Raw genomic sequence first — 23046 nt, 5'->3', positions numbered from 1 at the left:
TTCAAACTTTTACATTCAAGGTGTTTTCGATATTTTATTATTTCAATAAAGAACTTTGTGATTTTTTTTTTTATGAATATGCATAACTAATTCTCTCTTTGCTAGGGTGAGGCCATGATCCTCAGCAAGAATATGTAGTCTCTTTTTAATTTGCTTATGAATTTATGCATGCAAGTTTTGAAATGTTCATCACCGGTTTAAATTATCTATTTGTCTTAGTGATTCGCGACCATTAGGATATTTAGAAAAATAATTTGATGCAATTTTGATGGAGGGCTGTCCCTAAATTGACTAAGACTTCTTGTGGTTAATATGTGTAACTTCTTAGAATGGATGACATGTCTTAAGGGTTATATGGTTTTTCAAAAGGCTTTCACAAAACTTAATGAGTCTTATATGTTCACATTCGATCTGGACACCACGAACGGGTTACATGTTAGATATACGTTTATGTTGGAGGTTTCAAGTAGGATATACTTTAATAAAACCTAACCTTCAAAATATACATGTGTAATTCATAAGTAATTAAAAGAACTACATAAGATTGATAGAGTGACGGCGGAACCCTAGTACTTTCTCAACTTGAATTCTAAAAATTTGTTTCCTTTTTTCCTTCTTTAAAATTGTAGATTTTAGTTAACCTTTTTTAATTAAATTCGTTTTCCTTAATTTAGGTCATTAAATCACCTTTTTCCAAAACTTTGCTCTAAGTAATTAGTTGAGAATTGATTTTGCGTTAATCTATTTAAATTAATCCATGTAGAAAATGACCTTGCTTGAGCCAACTATATTACAATAATCTTGTTTCTCTTGCAAGTAAGTTAGGTGCTTTTAACCCTTTTTGCACAAGTGGTAAAAATCCCTATAAAAAATCATTGAATTTTCGTTTATAATGCTTTAGTACTTTAAAAGATTTGTTATTTGGGTATGGAATAGAAAGAGGTGTAAAAGAGGGATAAGGATTGTTTGCCCTCCCACTTTCGGTGCCCTCCTATTTTGTGTGGTCACAGTTAAGTCACGTCAACATTTTATATTGTTTTTTTTATAGAGATAATAAGACAAAAATGAATAGTAATATAAAATGTTGACGTGGTTTAGTCGTGACCACATAAACAGGAGGGCATGAGAGGGCACTGGAAGTGGAAGGGTAGACAATTCTTGTCCGTAAAAGGGAGGCATTTGAAAAAGAGCATTGATATCCGTTCTTGATGATTTGTTACTAATATGATGAACATAAGTGGATTTGCATGGATGACGTCAAAAAGTGCATTAAAGTTGACAATGATGCAACATGGCAAGCTTATGTATGAGTTCAAATCCTATATTTTACTTATTGATTAGTTATATTCTTCTCGTTATTGACACACGCTAAGTTTTAGTATTGCTATGTTGATTTAATCTTAGAAGCATAAAGATGTTGTAGAATGGAGAAGAACACATTTTCTACCTTATGATAGAATATTTGTGTGTGTGTGTGTGTGTATATATATAATTGGAAATGAAAGAGGAAAAGAGCTACGGGAAATTCAAGTGATGGAACTGAGGTGCTTATCAATGGACTGAAAGATTTTTATGTTGGAAATGGGAAAAGGATCCTAATGACAATATAAGCTATAGTTGAGGTACTACAGATCATAGTAATATAGTTGAAGAACTTAAAGAAATAGGTCTTTCTCCTATGGATCAAATTAATGAATTGAATCTTATTTTGAAAAAAACCTCAAAATATGGACGTGTTCAAGTCATTACATGCCCAACTCAAAAAAAAAAAAAAAAAAAAAGAGGTCCAAAAGCTTCTAAGTGACAAAGCAAGCGAATGATTATCAAAATAATATGGACGTGTTCAGTAGATCATCACTTTCATTCACGTACAACTCTATGTTAAAGACTACCATTCACTTTCATGCAAAGTTCACCTCTAGATGTCTCATGCCATACATCTACCAAAATAATATTCGTATATTGAAGGTGAAAATTAGTCCTTTTTTTTTTCCAAACAATTTTAATGTCAAGTATAACCAACAACTACAAACCGGAACGGCCGATTGAGTTTGGTTAATTCTGTTCGTGTTTTAATCCGAGTATTGTTGAATAGACACAAGTCACATGCAGTTGGTGGAAACACACATTTTGGTCAAATTAGAAGGGTTACTGAAGTGCACATAAAAAAAATGGTCCTGTATTATTCATGAGTTTTGTAACGAAAGCTAATTTGTCGTTATTAAACACATATTTATAAAATTTAGAAATGAACTTGAGACAAAAAAAAGGTCGGACAAAGAGGAAACTCCTCAAAAGTTTGAGACAATTATGAAATTCACCCTTATAGTAATACAATCAGGAAAGACAGTAACATTACAACTCTGTCTTATCTGATCTCGTAATTTTTTATATTAATCAGAAACTTGATCATGATGTAATGTTCTTAGGGCAGGAATGCATGAAGAGCAAAGCCAACACAGCTGACTTAACTATAGTGACCATTGGAATCCCATATTTGCCCTTCCCAAACAAACCTTTAACAAACGGCCAAAAACAAAGCACCACCCACACACTACACATCATCTCCCCGATGCCCGCCCCATTCACCCCAAGAGCCGGTGGTTCCAAACCCAACGCGGCCGTGACCAGAGCTGTGAATTGCAGAAACGAAGAGGGCTGTGGCTGGTACAAATATTGTAGACCCATCAAAAGTAAACCTACCAGCATTAGCATCATAAGTAGCTTCTTGGTCACTAGAAGAGGAATTTTGCTCCTTTTGTGTGACTTCAAATGTCACCTCAGATATGCCCAAAAGCTTAAATACCACAGTTACAAGTCCAAATAATGATGCAGTTAAAGTGGTTATTTTGCTCCATGGTCCCACTGTCAATTGGTTCCACCAAGCCCTAATTGATCGGCCAGAATCAAGGTAGGAATGTAGTGTGTATAAGTGTTTAATGAGAAACAAAGCAGCAAATATTATTAGAGTCGGTTCTTCGACCTGCAAAGCAAAAATCAACCGAGTTTGAGTACATATAGGGACACCTAATTTCATTCATAAAAGAATGTGATATTATTTAATCGACATTTAAATTATTAGGTACTTTAAATACTGTCATACTATTTGGTGACAGATTAATTTGAAGTGTAGACTTCGTAATTCCATCATTAACAATGTTTAAACCAAACTTAGTATGGCAGAATCTAAAAGCAGCTGTTATTGGTACTCCAAAAAAGTCATCATGCTTGCGCCTGGTGACTATTTTGAAATGCTAATAACAATTCCGAACTAAAAACACATTATAATTAGACGATGACTCTGTTTACCTTGGGCAAGAAATGTGAGTTGGTAATGATACAGTAGGCTGGCAAAAGAGCATAGCATAGATCAGGAACGGAGAGTAGTCCCCAAATTAGTATCCGCAAGTAAGCCAAGCACTGCCTAAACTCAAGCTTGGCATAGAGGGTGGCAAAGATGGGACAATTTTTGCTGAACAAAATTTCTAGCAGCCCTGTGATCCATCTTTTCCTCTGGATCAACATAACATGAGTAGTTGAGGGTCCGGTGCCCAGAAACCCTGGTGGTTCTGGCGTACATAAGATAGACTTCCACCCTCTTGCATGGATCTTCATCCCCGTTAGGACATCTTCTGATACCGACCCATAAACCCAACCCACCTGAAAACCGGTCGGCCCAATTAACACTGTCAAAACATCTCCGAAGCTCGTTAACTCTTTATTTCTCAATTAACAGAGACCTCTTCTAACATTGGAAAGAAAATATTGTTCGTTACCTTTTTGCCCCATAATGTATCATCTTCGTACTCAGAACCAGCAACTTGGTATGCTATCTCGACCGCACAGGAAAGGTCGTCCAGTTGATCAATATTTTCCTCTAATAAAATTTGAGTTGCTGATCGGATGAGCTCTGGAGAATTTCCAAAGCATTCTTTGTTTAGTCTCTCACTCGTCAAGTTCCCTTTTAAAAATCATTAATAAGTTGATTAATCACTAATGACTGATTATTTATGTTCAATAGTACACATAATCTACATCTTGGATGTTAAGATACCTTCATTATCTGTTAGAGATAAACCATAGATAACTTTACGTCTGTGAAAGCATCCTGTCCCTGCATAGATAGGTCCTTGGATCCCAGCTAACCCAGGCCAAATTTTCTACAAAAAGTTAAAGCCTTCTACATTAATTAACTAGGTCCGTGTACGCCAATCCGCCATAGCCAAAAAAACTTAGCCATCCCATGTTTGTATCTCTAATTCTATCATGTGTTAAGAAATATGAACACGTGACAAAGAGGTATGAACACGTGACATGCAAATTTTTCTTGTCAAAGTGGAGTAACTGTAAACTAATATACGCACTTTTACAGCCTCAACCACGTTACTTCCAAATGGATCATCTTCCAAAGTGTCGTAGAACATTTGGGGAAACTGAACAAATGCACCTTCTTTTTCATGCTTGAAACCAAGCAGTAGGCACATCGCGTGAAGAACGATCTTTGGATTGTTGGCATACATGTCACAGTCCACGTTCAACATAAATGGAGCATTTGTCATAACACCAGAGACCCTTGTCTATGTACATAAAATTAATTAAAAAAATTAGTCACTATATGTAAAGCCATGGACATTACACTAGCTAATTAAGCCCAAGTATAACAGTAATATACTAATTTTACAAATGTATTTAGAAAGAGAGATGGTAACATTTTTTTTTGGGTCAAGCAAATAATTCTCACCAAAGCGTTCATAGCACCAGCTTTGTAATGATGTGAGTGATTTGGACGCTTCTCCCTGGTTACATAAACCAAATGTGGCAGACCATTAGAGATCCTCTCTTTGGCATCCCATATCACCTGTACAAAAATTAATTCAAATTAATGACAAAGTTTATTTAGGTTTCATTAGTAAAATCTTAAAGGATAGTTGCAGAATGTAAAATGTCGGTCGACCACAATATTAGTCGGTCAACCAACTGTGTAGCATATATAATTAGAAAATCTGAATGAGCTATTATATATTTGCCACTCCCCAAAGATCATCATGCATATAATATCTTTACGGATGATACTGAATTTATTGGGAAGTTTTTTTTTCTTGTAGTGTGAATTACCAAACATAAAAATAAAAACCTTGATTATAGTGGGATGGTTCCGGCTGTCTATGCGAGCAAAATCCACATAGTCTCTAGAAAAATCAAGAGGTGCCAAATTTCGGACAGCATCTTCAATTTTTTTGCAGAGCTTTTCATACTCGTCCTACAAGATTAAAATAGATACATCATACATAAATACAAATTCAAGTAAGTATATAGAAGGCCACATTCTACCTTCATTTTTGTCCATTCTTGATGGAATCCTGATAGATTATAACTTGACAAAATGGGATTGTTAGAGAAGTATCTGAATGGTGCTCTAACTTGAACATGGTACTTTTTGCAAAAGGGTACCCAAAGCTTCGCAAATTTAGAGGCTTCAATGAGAGTGTACAGAGTGAGAGGTGAACACCCATCATCTGATACATAGCAAGCTAGCTTGTGAGTTGGATAATCAACGGCTAGAAGTGAGAGCACTGTGTTCACAGTAATGATAGGTGGCTCTAGCTTTGCATCTGCTGTTGTCACAAACATGTCCACCGGAGGAAGCTCCGAAACGCTAATTACGTATTAATCATACACAATAAGACATTAATCAACATGCTAATTACCATAAGAACTTTTTTTTTCTTTTTTTTTTCTTTCAATCTGCATAAGCAAAGGTTAAAGAATTATGCGAGCAGAACTACACATGAACATATGTAAATTAATTATATTTAAAAGTATTAAAAGGACATGCATGACATACTGTTGCAAGAGGTTGTGAGGGTTTGTTTTGTATTCAACAGGAGTCCATTGGGTGATGAGAATAAGAACCCAATTGAAAGCAAACCAAGACTCACACGCGAAGGCAAGAAGCCAGACAAAACCATGGTCTCTGAGAGAGAGGAGACGATAAACAAGGACAAAGACGAAGAGGAACAGAATTGCAATTTCCAAGGTTTTCTGCAGTGCATTGATTTTAAGGGCAGTTTTTTCACAAAGAAGAAGAGATTGAGGATTTTCCATTGGCTAGGTAAAGATAAGAAGGTGTACTACTGTGGATAGAATTCAGGTCCAAGGCGGTTTACACACACACACACACACACATATATATATATATATAGATGGTCGGCGCCAGCATCAATCATTGTAGAAATTATATGTCTATCTCGTTATATGTTGTCTGCCTCTATATCTCGGCTTTCGGTGAAGTGGTGGTCCTAATCTTATCTGAACTACAAGAATAATTGATGACCATAAGAGTTATTCAAACGGGATGGAAACAGGTTTTATAGGTTGGTGTAAGCTAGCTCATCATACCCTTAATTGCCATAAGATTTTACCGTTTTGTCTTGAAAATTTCCTGATTAGACTATGCAAATTAAAATTAAAAATTATTCGCCTTCTAAGTTTGTTTACATGTACACTCTGAATGAATTGTTCATGTGCATTACTGACTGTACATCCACACATGGTTGCGTCCCCATTCTTGGTACTTTTCAAGTTAAAATTGTCTACGTAAGCTTGAAACAAATGTTAGGTCTTAGTCCAAATACATTGTTCATCCGAAATAACATCGTGAATTTTTTTTAAGAAGAAAATGACACTGATTTAATTATTAAGTATAGCAAGATGTTGTAGCATATTTTATGGTTTCTTGCTTGTAGATGATGAAAAAGATTGAAGCTTTGATTGTTTTAGTTTGCTAAATCTGTTTTACCAGCTTTTTCTAGCCGCCCAACAGCTTAATAATGTTGAAAATTCCTTTTTTGATTCGAAGCTATTTATGTTAATATATAGTTCATGGAAAACTTAAATGCTTGAAGCTGTGGTTTTGAGATTATGCAGAGATGTAGAAATAGTACATTGTATAAGATTTGTATCAACATCTAATTAGTAGTTACTACTCAATATTAAGCAGATCACACTTGAAATTAGGGATGGCAACAGTTCGGTCTGAGGACGGAAATGCCATATTCATCTCCATAACCACAAAAATTAACCATATCCATCCGCAAATTAACCATCGGGTATTATCCATAACCATACCCATCAGGTAACGGATTCCTCATCGGTTAACGGTTATATCCATTTTTGTCAATACATAAAAAAAAAAAATGTTGGCTGATCTTTGATATCTCCCATAAGTATTATTGACTTCTCATAAATTTTAATTCATATCAAAACTTTTGAACTTTCTCACAAAATGCAACTCACACTGCAATTTTTGTATTCACAAGTTAATAGATTGGGTGAATAATGATTGTACATGTATGTGTGTGTGTGTGTGTGTATTATTTATACTTTAATATTATATATAATTATATTATATATCATTCGGTTCAGATTCGGGAGAAGGATACGGATTGGGGACCCTATAACCATATCCAGAATCATAAACCGAATAATATTCATGGTTTTTCCCCTACCCAAAATATATCTGAATTTTCATACCCAAATCCAATCATATGGACGGTTATCCTCAATTATCGGGGTATGATGGTTAGAATTGTCATCCATAAACCATCATGTAAGTGGGAAATTATAGTTTTGTCTGCCTATCGTTTGTTTGCTAGAAATGAGGTTTATGTGACCTCTCGTTAACATAGAGACTTCGAAATTAATTTTGTGGGGCTTCTTGAATACGTAACAAAGTTAGACACTTTGGTTTGTAGGAGATTGTGTTGGATAAATATCAACAATCAATGATAAATTTATATATGCTAATAAATAATTTAACAGAGTATGAACAAAATGAAATAATATTAAATAGATAAACTGAAGATCGAGGCTTGCGTACCGCAATGTCCTTGAAACATAATTTTGTCCCTATTCTATGCTTGTAGTTCTACGAACGTCTGCTTCATCAGGATTCAACGATCTAAGTCAAGATTCCAGCACCGAGAAACTAGACTTCTGGCGAATTTCTTTGTGGTTCTCTTAGTAAGAAGGTTTGGGATTGTAGAAAATGAATTTGATTTTTCTGTGTTTTAAATGTCATGCAGATGAATGTATATATAATTGAGTTATGGTTATTCACAATATGTATGAATATGGGATGCGCCTTTTGAGAGACATATTCTCAAAGGGGTGACATTCTTTCATCATTTCAGACTTCATCTGAAAATATGAGTTTGTTAAATTAAAAATTAAATCTGAAATTAATTAATTAAAAATAATTAATGAATCAACGAATTTAATTATGAGAGTCGGTACTCAAGCTCATTTTTTGATAATTAATTATATATATTTATTATATATTTCTACTCAAAATTTCCAGTGAATTTACGTGCTGAAGCAAATGAATTAAACAGAGCACAGACTGCGCGCGGAAGGATGAGTTGTCTGTTTGATCTCTTAAATCTTGAAATAAAATGGACCTCTAAGCCAGAGAAAATTGAGACTGATCTCCCAAATGAGACCCCCAATCCGCCCAAGTAATTCTGAAGAGCTGTTCCGGTCTAGCACACAGATTGTAACGAGTTTCGAAGGTCATGAAACTCTTAGGTTGTTTGAGAATGTAAAGCGTTTTGAGACAGTTGTGCAAACTACTGAAGGATAGAGTGGTGATTCTGGTTGGGCAGCAAGTTTTCAGTTTGCTGCTTCTGAATCACTTCCTCAACCTTCTGGAAACCTTCCTCAAGCTTCTGAAACCCTTCCTCTAGCTTCTGAAAAGCTTCCTCTAGCTTCTGACATCCTTCCTCTAGCTTCTGAAAACCTTCCTCAAGCTTCTGAAATCCTTCCTCGAGCAATGCACCAAATCTTGTTGATAGTTCTGTAAAACAAAGTAGTATCAGCAACAACGCTCTTTATCATAAGACTACTGATGCGGGTGATGATTCATTCGATGCTTGGAATGATTTTGATAGCTCGAATAATGCATCAAATCTTGCAGATAATTCTGTAAAACAAAGTATTAATCAGACTACATCTGTTGACCACACTTCAGAAACAAATTTGTTTGGCACTAGCAACTCCGGTGACTTGGATTTTGGTAGCTTTTTGCAACCAGATTTCTTAACAGGAGCATGTAACAGTTCCAACAGTTCAACTGTAGCGTATAGAGTCAGCCAGAGCCTTCTGTATTAAACAGGTGCGTGTATAAGCCAACTTATATGGGTGCTATAATAGCTGCAGAATCCTGTTTCGAATCACCGTGAAATGCTATATTTGCTGGTTTCAATAATATAATACGTGAAGCTTCATGGAAGATGCATGTGCTCATTCATTAAAGAACCTATGTTAACGCCTCATTTCTGTTGCGTGTTTAGGTTGGTTGATGCAAGCACAAACCATGAAAAAAAAATCTGAGATGTGGCGGAGGGCGGTGATGTTTCCAGTGTAAGAGCAGGGTCAAAATCTGACGATATGGAGAGAATAATGTCACAGATGCATGATCTCTCGTTTATGCTCGAAAGCACTCTTTCAATCCCTCCCAAGCAAGACGTAGTACATCCGCCCTCTAAAGATTGAGGCGTAATTTGTCTATGTTTTTAGCATGCAATGTTTGTTGCGCAACTTGGATGCAATACTGCGGAAAGAATTGAAGAAGAATAATGAAATTTAACCAAAAAAATTGTGCCTGTGATCGGACGGAATGTGAATTTGAGAACCAAAAGGCAAGTGCAGAAAGAATTGAAGAAAATGAAATTTAACCAAAAAAAAATTTAGAAGGGAGGTCTGTCAGACAACCGTGTGACCACCCCAACCGGTTGTTACAACGGCTGAGAACGATCATCTACCGCTCGAATGATCCAAGGATCACAAAGCTGTTAATCACGCTCTGATCACACGGTCATGGTTCATCCACCAGACTGAGGTTCCTGTCTCCTTAGAAATCAAGGATACAGAGGTACAACCTATAGAACAGATCCTGTTCAAGTAAGGTCGTGATCATTGACGCGCGAGACAACCTCATAAAGTCCATCACTCCTTCTCACATGGCCGATGTGGGACTTACTCTAACCATGCCAAAAATGCAATAAAAGACGACGCAACTTTTGAGACAAACAACAGCAGTCCGTCTAGGAATAACATTTTACAATAGTTACAAACACTAAAATATGATACAGATGAAAAGTAAATTACAACATTGAAAACAAAGTGCACATTAAAAGCAAACATATTACAACAGTTTTCAGTCTCCATGGCTTTGGTATTTCATCTCTGGTGAGATTGACCAGCATAGGTGAATATAACATGGTTCGTCTGCTACTCCTGTGCAGCCTTCACCGGGTGCCCGTTTTCGACCTCCGCGCCCGGGTGCCTGTTTTCGACCTCCGCGCCCGCTTCTATCAGAGGAGCCCTTCTCGTCGCTGTAAGACACCGAACAAGCCAGTCTTATGCATACCATGGCGGTTGGGTTGTCCTGGAAATTAAATCAAGTAGAATTGTTTCAGTAAAAATAAACGGGTTGCGGGAAGCAATCCAAAAAAAAAAAATTGTATTCGAAGAACTTACAGCGATGAGGTTAATGACTTTACGATCCTTCAACCTCTTAGGAAGACACAACTTTCTGTGGTCAACGTCCCTGCAATAAAAATTTCATCAATTGACAATAATTATGTTGATCATTTGCTGACTTGACTTGAACTCGACTATTTTAATTGAATTAGACTAATAACATTCGATGTTTGGTGAACTTTTAATGTTAAGACTGGAATAGTTAAAGTGGAGAACGGTTCAACATCTTGTATGTTACAAGTCCTATCTAGAGTGTTACAGGCGGTTATTTCAATTAAATTAGACTAAATGACGACCAATATTTAACAAACTTGAAATTGTTGAGATTTAACTAGTTAAATTGTACTAGACACACATATGTTAGAACTGGCTTGAACTCAATTCCAATCTTGTTTAGTCCAAGACTCAAGACGAGCTTAGACCTACAAGTATTAACTATTAGGAGTAACTTACTTTTGGCCTTGTGCGAGCCTCATATAGCAACGAACGATAAGTTTAAGCAGCCGGAGGGAAGGCCCTACAGTAGTAATCATGTCGAGCATTTTCCTAAGAGCTTGAGTGATTACGAAAAATCAATCCGTGAAAGCGCAGCAGTAGTTATGTCCCTCAGCACTTATAATCCTCTCCATTATGAATGTGGCCACCTGCATATACAAATCAAAAGATTTTTCAGCATAATTAAGTTTCGTTATCCTGATGCTAGGTACTTATTTGACCCGTACAAAGCAAGGCCCTAAATGGGTTATGTCTTTACCGTTGATAAAATTGCAAATATCTTAGAAGTCTACTAAGCAGACTTTAGTTGTTATGTCCTGGAACCATGGTGTGATACTCACCATCTATGTGGCTGCTAGTGAGCGTACATCGCTTAAAGCCGTTGTCAAGCATAGTCAAAGCACTTGTGAATTATCGTCCATTGTTGACGTCCCAATGATATTTGATGACGTCCCAATGATATTTGAGGATAATTCTACATGTTTTTCTTCTCTCATTCACAACGATACCAGATTCAAAAAGGATACATCAAAAGAGACCATACCAAGCACATTGCGCCAAAATTTTTCCTCTCATCCTTAACAAGCGCATCAGAAGATCGAAGTCAAGAGAATTAGTTCCCAGACAATCTCAATGATCTCCTCACCAAGTCACTGCCGAAATTCAGTTTTTAGAAGCTTGTCCTAAGATTGGAACGCGTAAACTGTCTGATTTACATTGCTTACAGTCTAATTAAGGAGTTTTGTCGAACTCAAGGATAGTATGTAGTAGAAGTTGACCTTAATGTACTCTTTTTCTTTTAGTTCAGGAGCATTTGTCCCATTAGGCTTTGATATCATGACAAGGTTTTAACTGAGGTCTTAGGTTGGTCATACCTTGATGTGAGCGTTCATCACTGTTTGATTACTTCAAACTTCGACCTTACACTTCTCACGCTTTGGGTTTTGTCGCACTTCGCGTGTGAAATTGCCTATGCCGATCGAAGACTTCAATAATCATCTGAGAAGACTCGATGCAATAACTTCTTAAACGTTACACTTTAAGAGTAAGTGTCGTAGTTAATATCTTTAGGAATGTGATTGTATAAATTTAGAAGCAAGATTCCAATAGGATTTGGATATCTAATCTTTTATGGCTTGTATTACTTGTGAGGCAAGAAAAGTACAGGTGGCTAGTATAAATAAAGGCATAAGGCACCAAGGAGCATAAGTGAAAATACTATCGTTGAGCTTCCTTCTCTCTCTCTCTTGCCGTCCCTCTCCTATCCTCACTCTCTAAATTGTCCTTCAACAGTTTCTAGTCTTTTTAACTAAATTGACTTAAAAATAGATAGCACCATTGGAGATGATTTGTGCTCCCTATTTCTCCTAAGTTTATGTAATTAACAATCCTTAGTTTCAAATGGCGACATGCTAGTTTAGTTTTGTCCTCTTTTGTTTCGTAGTTTTCATTTATGTGCCACACTGCACTTGTTTCTCCCAAGATATATAACTAGATAGCCATCAAATCCATAAAGGTGATGCATGTGAGAACCCATTAAATTTGAAATAAACACTTAATAAAATAAGTTATAATTTTTTTCATTTTTTTCATCGTTATACAAATACAATCAGGAAAGACAAGAACATTACAACTCTGTCTACTCTGATTTCCTAACTTTATATTAATCAGAAACTTGATCAGGATGTAGTGTTCTTAGGGCAGAAGTACATGAAGAGCAAGGCCAACACAGCTGACTTGACTATAGTGGCCATGGGAATCCCATATTTACCCTCTCCAAACAAACCTTTAACAAATGGCCAAAAACATAGCACCACCCACACACTACACATCATCTCCCCTAGGCCCGCCCCATTCACCCCATGAGCCGGTGGTTGCAACCCCAACGCGGCCGTGACCAGAGCTGTGAAGTGCAGAAACAATAGAGCTGTGGCTGGTACAAATATTGGAGACTCATCAAAAGTAAACCTTGCATCATAAGTAGCTTCTTGGTCACTAGAAGAGGAATTTTGCTCCTTTTGTGTGACTTCAAATGTCACCTCAGATATGCCCAAAAGCTTAAATACCACAGTTATAACTCCAAATAATGATGCAGTTAGACTGAGTATTTTGCTCCATGGTCCCACTGTCAATTGGTTCCACCAAGCCCTAATTGATCGACCAGAATCAAGGTTGGAGTGTAGTGTGTTTAAGTGTTTAATGAGAAACACAGCGGCAAATATTATTAGAGCCGGTTCCTGGACCTACAAAGCAAAATCGTTTGAGTTGAGTACAGCTAGGGACACCAAATTTCATTCATGAAAAAATGTGATATTATTTAATCGACATAAATCATTATATGTACTTAAAATATTGTCACACTATTTGGTAACAGATTAATTTGAAGTGTATGTAAACTTCGTAATTCCATCATTAACAATGTTTATACCAAGCTTAATTTAACAAAATTTTAAAACAGCTATTATTGGTACTCCAAAAAAAATCATGCATTCTTCTTTGATGAAAAAGGTAAAGAAACCAAGAGTGCAAGCCGGGAGACTATTTTAAAATGCTGATAACAATTCCGAACTAAAATCACATTATATTTAGATGATGATTCTATTTACCTTTGGCAAAAAGTGTGAGTTGGTAATGAGGCAGTAAGCTGGCAGAAGAGCATAGCATAGATCAGGAATAGAGTGCAGTCCCCAAATTAGTATCCACAGGTAGGCCAAGCATTGCCTAAACTCAAGCTTGGCATAAAGGGTGGCAAAAATGGGACAATTTTTGCTGAACAAAATTTCTAGCAGCCCTGTGATGCCTCTCTTCCTCTGGATCAACATAACATGAGTAGTTGAGGGTGCAGCGCCCAGAAAACCTGGTGGTTCTGGCATGCATAAGATAGACTTCCACCCTCTTGCATGGATCTTCATCCCAGTTAGAACATCTTCTGTTACTGACCCATAAACCCAACCCACCTGAAAAGGGTCGGCCCAATTAACAATATCAAAACTCCTGTCAATTAGCAGAGACTTCTTCTAACATTAGAGAGAAAAATATTTTTCGTTACCTTTTTGCCCCATAATGTATCATGCTCGAACTCGGAATGAGCAACATGGTATGCTGCATCGACCGCACAGGAAAGGTCGTCCGGTTGATCAATATTTTCCTCTAATAAAATTTGAGTAGCTGATCGGATGAGCTCTGGAGAATTTCCAAAGCATCCTTTGTTTAGTCTCTCACTCGTCAAGTTCCCTTAGAAAAATCATTTATAAGTTGATTAAGCATTAATGAGTGATTAGTTATATACATTAGTACAGATAATATATATCTTGGATGCTAAGATACCTTCATTATCTGTTAGAGATGAGCCGTAGAAAACTTTACGTCTGTGAAAACATCCTGTCCCTGCATAGAAAGGTCCTTGGATCCCAGCTAACCCAGGCCAAATTTTCTGCAAAAGTTAAAGCCTTCTACATTAATTAGGTCCATGTACGCCAATCTGCCATAGTGCGAAACTAACTTAACTACCCCATGTTCATATCCCTATTTCTATCGCCTGACTAGAGGTATGAGCACGTGACCTGCAAGTTTTTTTCCGTCTAAGTGGAGTAATAGTAAACCAATATACGTACTTTTACAGCCTCAACCACTTTGCTTTCACATGGATCATCTTTCAAAATGTTGTAGAACATTTGGGGAAACTGAACAAATGCACCTTTTTCTTGCTTGAAACCAAGCAGTAGGCACATCGCATGAAGAACGATCTTTGGATTGTTGGCATACATGTCGCAGTCCACGTTCAACATGAATGGAGCATTTGTCATAACACCAGAGACCCTCGTCTATGTACATAAAATTAATTAAAAATATTAGTCACTGGGTAAAATCATGGATTTTACACTAGCTAATTAAGCCTAAGATAACAGTAATTTTCTAATTGAACAAATGTATTTAAAAAGAGAGATGGTAACATTTTCCTAGTTAAGCAAATAATTCTCACCAAAGCGTTCATAGCGCCCGCTTTGTAATGATGTGAGTGATTAGGACGCTTCTCCCTGGCTACATAAACCAAATGTGGTAGACCATTAGAAATTCTCTCCTTAGTCTCCCATATCACCTGTACAAATATTAATTCAAATTAACAATAGAAAGTTTATTTAGGTTTCAGTACTAAAATTTTAAGGAATAGTTGCAGGATGTGAAAAGTAGATGAACCACAATATTAGTCAGTCAACCAACTGTGGAGCATATATAATGAATATAATGAGCTGTTATATATGGCTACTCCACAAAGGTCATCTTGCATATAAATTTACCTTTACCGATGAAATGAACTTATTGGGAGGCTTTACTTCTTGTGTGAATTACCAAAAACAAAAAACAAGAACCTTGATTATAGTGGGATGGTTCCTGCTGTCTATGTGAGCAAAATCCACATTGTCTCTAGAAAAATCCAGAGGTGCCAAATTTTGGACAGCATCTTCAATTTTTTGGCAGAGCTTTTCATACTCATCCTACAAGATTAAAGATGGAGACATCATACATATATACAAATTCAACTAAGAATATATAAGGCCAAATTCTACCTTCATTTTTGTCCATTCTTGAAGGAATCCTGATGGACTATAACTTGACAAAATGGGATTGTCAGAGAAGTATCTAAATGGTGCTCTAACTTGAACATGGTACTTTTTGCAAAAGGGTACCCAAAGCTTAGCAAATTTTGAGGCTTCAACGAGAGAGTAGAGAGTGAGAGGTGAACACCCGTCATCTGATACATAGCAAGCTAGCTTGTGAGTTGGATAATCAACGGCTAGAAGAGAGAGCACTGTGTTCACAGTAATGATAGGTGGCTCTAGCTTTGCATCTGCTGTTGTCACAAACATGTCCACCGGAGGAAGCTCCGAAACCCTAATTACGTATTAAACATAAACAATTAGACATTAATCAGCATGTTAATTACCACAAGAACATATATTTTTTCAATCTGGCATTAGCAAGGTTCAAAGAATTAGGTGAGCAACACTACACATGAGCATACCTAACTTAATTAAATTTAAACGGATAAATTTGATCTAGATAAAAAAAATTGAGCTGTTCTCAAATTTAGTCCAGTTTTTTTTTTTTTTTTTCAACTTTAATTAAATTTCTTAATTTTATGAGTCTTTACTCAAATTTTTAATTTGAATATTTAAATAAAAAAAAAAGTCTAACTACTTTCATAAAAATAGTTAAAAAGAAAAGTTAATTATGTGTCAACATAAATAATACTTATACGATAGGTTAATAAAATCATTTAACTTGTGATAGAGGTATTTACGTACATACAAAAATAAATAAAAATAAATTTACCTATCATTCATGAAAATAGTTCAAAGAAATTCCATCTTCCATACATTTATAATCCATACTAGTATATACACTCATATTTAATACCTACAACATAGATTAGTTACCATTGTTAACTTGTGATGGAGATAGAAGAAAAAATTGAGATATAAACTAAGGTTCTAAAAAACGCTAGGCGTTAGTAAGACGGCGAATTGACACCTAACGCCTAGGCAGATTTAGTTAAATTTCTTATATATCTTGTAAATAAGTGCATATTGACACATAAAAAATTATACTTGCATGAAATCCATGAATAAGATAATAAATTAATGATAAAATACAAAAAGAGTATCTAATAAGTCCAAAATTTAAAAACACATTAAGCATATATGCCAAACATTTTAAATGATTATATCTAATTTTTTAAAAGTAAAAGTAAAAATCCCACGTAGTGGGTTGGGTGGTTTATAATAAAACTACTAGGAAGCCATGCCAAACATCCCTTAACCAAACCATGCACATTGGTATCATCCCTAAAATCCTCTCTTTTATTTATGATTTTATCTGGGTTGGTGTCCCACTTCGAACTTTGGAGCACCAAAACCGGTCAAAAACATATATAGCAATTGAAAGTTAAGGTCAAAAATCATAAAGAGACAATTATGAAGATGTGCATGCATCCTTCCCCACATCATAAAGCACAACATGTGTGGTGTGAGTGTGACCCCTCCCCTCGACCCATATTCCCCATCAGTCACATCAACCTATAGACACTTCCAAACGAAGGAGACCATTTTGAAGCCTTGAAAACTAAAAACTTTTATTCTTTTTTATTCTTTCTTTTTCCTCATCATCATCGTCTTTTTTCTGTTTCCTCTTCTTCTTCTTTTTTTTTCCGTTTTTCCTCTGTAAATTCTCCCTTTTTTTTTCCTTTTCTTCTGTTTTGCGCTGTAAGTTCCTCTTCTTCGATGGATTTCAGACAGAGGGAGTCGCGACAGCTAAGAAAGTTGTGGTGCACAGAGAGAAGGAGTTGAAACGGCGAGAAAGCTTTTGCGATTCTGGGTATCTGTTTGGAATTTCTTCCCAGGAAACCATTTCACTCTGCCTAGACCGCCGCCTAGACAACCCATGGCGCCTAAGAGCGCCTAGGCGGACGCCTAACAACTTCCCGATTTTTCTTAACAATTCACACCTAATCAGATCTGCACACCTATGCCCAGCACCTAAGCGGCCGTCTAGGCCGATTTTTAAAACATTGATATAAACTAAGAGCAGTAAAAAGCAGAATAACATTTAATTCTTATATTTAATCATAAAAATTGAGTAAAAGATAAACCTATTAATAAGAGATGACATTTATTTCAATTTAATAAAAAGATGATAGAAAAGTGAATGGACCTAGCCCAACAAAGTGTACTAAACTTAATCAAGTTTACTTTATTTAAAAGTACGTAATAAAAAGAACATGAATGACATACTGTTGCAAGAGGTTGTGAGGGTATGTTTTGTATTCAACAGGAGTCCATTGGGTGATAAGAGTAAGAACCCAATTGAAAGCAAACCAAGACTCACATGTGAAGGCAAGAAGCCAGACAAAACCATGGTCCCTGAGAGATAGGAGACGATAAACAAGGACACAGATGAAGAAGAACAGAATTGCAATTTCTAGGGTTTTCTGCAGTGCATTGATTTTAAGGGGAGTTTTTTCACAAAGAAGATGTTGAGGATTTTCCATTAGCTAGCTAAAGATAGGAGTTGTGGATAGAGGTCAGGACCAAGGCGGTTTAAATAAGTATAATATATATAGATGGCCGACGTCAACATCATTCATTTTTGAATGTCGATGTCCATATATATGTATAAATATATATATATATATATATATATATATATATGTGTGTGTGTGTGTGTATTATATAGTCTACCTTTTTATATCTCTTTAGGCAGACTTTCGGTGAAGATATAGTTCGAATCTTATCTGAATTACGAGAAATCATGATGATCATAAGAGTTAATCTTTAAATCGGATAGAAAGGTTGGTGAAAACTAACTTCATACCCTAAGGTCATCTCCGATCGAATGATTCAGATGGTCAGAGGGTTGAAAATAGCTCGAAAACCGTCTCCAACCGAGAGCCAAGTCAAAGGGCTCGTGGGCCCTACTGAACAAAAAATGGTCAAAAGGCCAACTGGCCGGCCCAAACCAACCAGCCAGCTGGCCCCAGGTCGGTCCACAATTTGAATTCCAACGGTAAGAAGTCAGCTAGCCCTTTTTTAAAAAAAAAAAATTCTATAACTTCCTAAGCCATTAAACAACATTAAATTAAATTAAGTAACATGAAACAACATGAAACAATATTAAATAACATTAAACAACATAAAAATTATACAACATAAAAAAAACATTTAACAACATAAAACTTAAACGTCTACTTCATGCTTCTTTTGGCCCAAAGATGTGCAACAAGATCCTGTTGTAGGTACTTGTTTGTGGCATGGGAATGTATCATCCTATAATGCCTTATGTACTCATTTAAAGAGATACTACCAATTCTTGGATTCAAAGACAAATTAGGGCCATCATATATTTTTGCACGATCCCTTATTGACCTATTTGGATCCTTTTGGTCGTCATCAGACTCTCCATCAATATACCTATATCGCTCATCCTCCACAATCATGTTGTGTAATATGATGTGTTTGTACCATACTTAGGGCATCCGTATATAGATCTCGCATAAATACTCGAGGGACTCAAATGTAATTATGTAATAAATGAAGGGGCAAATATGTAATAAGTGAGGAGCCCTTATGCTATAAAAGGACTCCTCACTCTCCTCATTAGAAGAGGCCAATTTTTAGGCCTGAGATCCCCAGAGCCTCACTCTCACATTACGAGGCCTCACTCCCATATTCAGAGCTATCATCCTCACAGAGAAGCTCTTTCTCCCTCACAATCCTCTCACAAACAGAGAAATACAATATCAGTGTGGACGTAGCCCAAACATTGGGGTGAACCACGATACATCTTGTGTTCTTTACTTTCTTGCAGATTCACGGTCGGATTTACGTTGTTCCAAGACCCCTCCGGTTTTGTGCATCAACATTTGGCGCCGTCTGTGGGAATCGATACGAAAAGTTGTGTCGGTTCTCTTTCATCTTTTCACCTCTACCGTGAATCTACAAAATCACAAAGCTATCGACACTCCAAGCACCGACACCCACACTCCGTGTTCCTGAAGATCCAGTAAAAGTAACATCTGATGCTAGTTTAGTCAATTCAAATGATCTTATGCTAGCATTTTCTTTTGTTGTACATGTAAGTAAAGTGCAAGACCTCGAAGCTAATTCCAAATTCTTTTTGGCAAGCAAATGTAATCCAGCAACAGGTTCATCTTCAGCTAGCAGTGGATCTAATATTCGGTCATCCAAAGAGGCGGCAAGCACGCTTTTCGACAAATCGAGGTCGCCCCACCTCCAACGTATCACCATTGTCCTTCTTCACCTTCACCACCAAAAACGACGGCGTCATGACAAATATCTCTTCCGCTATCGCTAGCTTCCCTTTCCGCCCGCTCTCCTGCCCCTGTAGCCTTACCATCGAGTCACTCTTCTTTATCCTGAACTTCGCCACCGCCGCCACCTCATTCAGCTTTGAAATCACGCTGCTCGCTTACAGCGTTGTCACGAACCGCAGCTCCTCCCTCTCCTCCTGCTTCTTCTCTTCGAAGAGGGGCGACAGATCAAACCCATCCGACAACAAGATTATGTGAAATGCATTCAGTGTCTCTGTCTGCTTCGACGTGATCTTGTCGCTTGGCTCGTCGAACTCCTGCTTCTGTTTCGTCAATATGACTTTAGGAATTGATTTCTTAAACCAGGAGGAGTCCATGACCTTGGAAATGGTGATTCGGGTACTCGGGTTTGGGTCGAGAAGCTTCGTCATAAGTCTCCGGGCCTTAGACGAAAACCACGGTGCCACTAGGCCTTTCCCTGAATCTCATATCAGGTGATCAGCACAATCAACCTCCCCACATCCACATGTTGCGTTTACACGCCGACAGATCTCAGGTCGGCTTTCGAGATGGATTTGGAGAAGCTGCAGTGCAGCTCTTGCTCTCGGTTTTACAGCGATTTTTCGGGAAAATCCCGCCTGACTTTTCCAAGAAAATTTCAGCTTAACATCCAATACATTCAAAGATCTAGAGATAGAGAAAGTAAGAAGCAAGCAGTGAAGGCAATGAAGCTGAATTGGATGCACTGGTTTAATCACAAGTAGCTAATGGGTCTAATTCCGATCACCAATCATTTCCTCAATTTTCTTCCCCCAAGAATGGTCGTCAAGAAGGTCCTTGCCAAGACCCAACACGAAGGCAATGGTGTTATTGCCAGGAAAGCCATTGGAAGCTGCGAGTTGAGGAACCTGGATCATTTTCTAATGCTAGATCACTTTTCAGTATCCCCTCCCGCTGGATTTCCTGACCACCCACATAGACTATCACATACATGTTACAGGGAGGCTTTGCTTTTGAATACCTCGAGAGTCATGAGGATGCTAAAGTTGGCGAATCCAATGCCACTTTAGAAAAAAAAGTCACGCACTCAGAATACAAGGAGACCTGGCGATGCCGACACCAAAAGTGAAGAAATTATTCAGATTCCTTCACATGGGTAAACTGTTCACTTTAGCTTTAATCATGTAAGCTACAGTGAGCATGTAACTAGGGTTATGTTTGTAAACCTAAGTGGTTAATCGTCTATATGCAAAAGTAAGGAATAAACAACCATATGCAAAAGTAAGGAATAAAGGAAGGCTTTCCTCTGCGAGAGCACATGGGGGACACTGCAAAAGCAAAAGAAGATAAAAAGAAGCAGATATAATTACGGTGGTGATGGCATGCAAAAAAAGGGAATTATGGGCGTGACCCATTGAGCAGAGGGTCGATTTTATTTTTGAATGATGTAATTTATTTTTCTTATCTTTCGGAGACATCTGTATAAACCCCATCAGAGGGTAATAATTAAAAAAAACGGCAAGCCCAAAATAATGGGATGGAATGTTATGTGAAGGGCGAATGCCCATATACCCAAAAGAGCCAGACCCTCTATTACCACCAACCAGGTGATCAAAAATACGCCCAGTACTCCAAAATTATTCGGCAGCCTACCGCTATTATCACCAACCAGGTGATCAAAAGTACGCCCAGTACTCCAAAATTATTCGGCAGCCTACCATTATTATCACCAACCAGGTGATCAAAAGTACGTACAGTACTTCAAAATTATACATGAGCATCACTCATGTCAATCATACATAAACATTCATGAGCATCACTCATGTCAATCACATATAAACATTCATGACCATCATTCAACATTCATGAACATCACTCATGTCAACATTCATGAGCAGAATCATGTCAACATCCATGAGCATCACTCATGTCAATCAACATAAACATTCATGAGCATCACTCATGTCAGAAAGCTTCATTTACAGAGCTTCAGCTTCAAAAGCTTCATTTACAAAGCTTCAGCTTCAAAAGCTTCACTTGCAAAGCTTCACTTACAAAGCTTCAGTGCAGGGTATACAAATACCGCCTCCGAACAACCGCCACTTCGGCCCATACATGGATTCAATTTGAAGTCTCCAGCCAACAGTCTCTATTGACCGAAAACTTGGGGACTACATTATGTACCATATATTAGGCCTCAACTAGGCCTCATGAAAAATATTTGGGGGACTTAGCCCATTATTTATGTATTGAGGAACGAGTCATTATTCTATAAAATGGACTCCCTCACTTTCATTAGAGAGCATCCATTATTCATGTATTGAGGAGCGAGCCCTCATTTTATAAAAGGCACTCCCTCACCATCATTAGAGAGCATTGCCGCCTGCTGAGCAACCGCCTCGCCGCGAGCATCACTCCTAACCCATTATTCATGTACTGAGGAGCGAGCCCTTATTTTATAAAAAGGACTGCCTCACCTTCATTAGAGAGAATCGCCGTCTGCTGAGCAACCGGCTCGCTGCGAGCATCACTCCTAACCCATCACTTATGTATTGAGGAGCGAGCCCTTATTCTATAAAAGGGACTCCCTCACCATCATTAGAGAACATCGCCGCCTGCGGAGCAACCGTCTCGCCGCGAGCATCGACTCTAGCCCATCATTTATGTATTGAGGAGCGAGCTCTTACTCTATAAAAGGGACTCCCTCACCTTCAACGCCACAAGCCGAGCCAACTAAGGCAACATAAGCCACAAGCAGAGAAGCTTCGTAACATGTGCTACTTTTAGTTTAGCATCATTTCAGATTAGGCACCACCTCATATCGAGTATCAGTTCTAGACGACATCTAGTTACTTCGGCCCACACATGGACTGAATTTCAAGTCTCTAGCCAAAAGACTCTCTTGACTGAAGACTTGAGGGACTACTGTTTGTACCATACTTAGGGCCTCCGTATTTAGATCTCGTATAAATACTCAGGAGACTCAAATGTAATTATGTAATAAATGAAGGGGCAAATATGTAATAAGTGAATAGCTTTTATTCTATAAAAGGACTCCTCACTCTCCTCATTAGAAGAGGCCAATTCTTAGGCCTGAGATCCTCAGAGCCTCACTCTCACATTACGAGGCCTCACTCAGTGTAGACGTAGCCCAAACATTGGGGTGAACCACGATACATCTT

General features: G+C 37.5%; 3 protein-coding genes, 1 non-coding gene and 1 pseudogene across 4 annotated transcripts; all 5 read right to left on the bottom strand.

Moving 5' to 3' along the window:
* Positions 1 to 2271: 2271 nt before the first annotated feature.
* Positions 2272 to 6183, bottom strand: LOC126612305 (cellulose synthase-like protein H1; annotated as a pseudogene).
* Positions 6184 to 9756: 3573 nt separating this feature from the next.
* LOC126612750 (small nucleolar RNA U3) lies at positions 9757 to 9970 on the bottom strand. The gene has a single exon (XR_007619313.1). It is a non-coding gene; the product is annotated as a small nucleolar RNA U3 (small nucleolar RNA).
* A 194-nt stretch (positions 9971 to 10164) lies between these two features.
* LOC126612331 (uncharacterized) lies at positions 10165 to 11419 on the bottom strand. The gene is made up of 4 exons (XM_050280726.1): positions 11297 to 11419; positions 10996 to 11186; positions 10540 to 10609; positions 10165 to 10447 (listed from the first exon to the last, which is right to left on the bottom strand). Exons 2-4 carry the CDS (start codon positions 11082 to 11084, stop codon positions 10217 to 10219), a joined length of 390 nt encoding a protein of 129 aa, XP_050136683.1. The 5' UTR covers positions 11085 to 11186; positions 11297 to 11419; the 3' UTR covers positions 10165 to 10216.
* Positions 11420 to 12596: 1177 nt separating this feature from the next.
* Positions 12597 to 18135, bottom strand: LOC126612306 (cellulose synthase-like protein H1). Its single transcript, XM_050280694.1, has 9 exons — positions 17829 to 18135; positions 15606 to 15930; positions 15408 to 15533; positions 15020 to 15136; positions 14652 to 14861; positions 14365 to 14470; positions 14087 to 14271; positions 13644 to 13994; positions 12597 to 13280 (listed from the first exon to the last, which is right to left on the bottom strand). Exons 1-9 carry the CDS (start codon positions 18083 to 18085, stop codon positions 12717 to 12719), a joined length of 2241 nt encoding a protein of 746 aa, XP_050136651.1. The 5' UTR covers positions 18086 to 18135; the 3' UTR covers positions 12597 to 12716.
* A 1638-nt stretch (positions 18136 to 19773) lies between these two features.
* LOC126611752 (CBL-interacting serine/threonine-protein kinase 6-like) lies at positions 19774 to 20295 on the bottom strand. Its single transcript, XM_050280122.1, has 2 exons — positions 20027 to 20295; positions 19774 to 19969 (listed from the first exon to the last, which is right to left on the bottom strand). The coding sequence occupies exons 1-2, from the start codon at positions 20293 to 20295 to the stop codon at positions 19774 to 19776; spliced, it is 465 nt and encodes a 154-aa protein (XP_050136079.1).
* Positions 20296 to 23046: the final 2751 nt, after the last annotated feature.

This window comes from Malus sylvestris, chromosome 17 (genome assembly GCF_916048215.2).
Source record: "Malus sylvestris chromosome 17, drMalSylv7.2, whole genome shotgun sequence".
In the NCBI taxonomy this organism is placed as follows: Eukaryota; Viridiplantae; Streptophyta; class Magnoliopsida; order Rosales; family Rosaceae; genus Malus; species Malus sylvestris.
The sequence above is the reverse complement of the archived record's forward strand: the minus strand, read 5'-3'. Positions and strand labels throughout refer to the sequence as shown.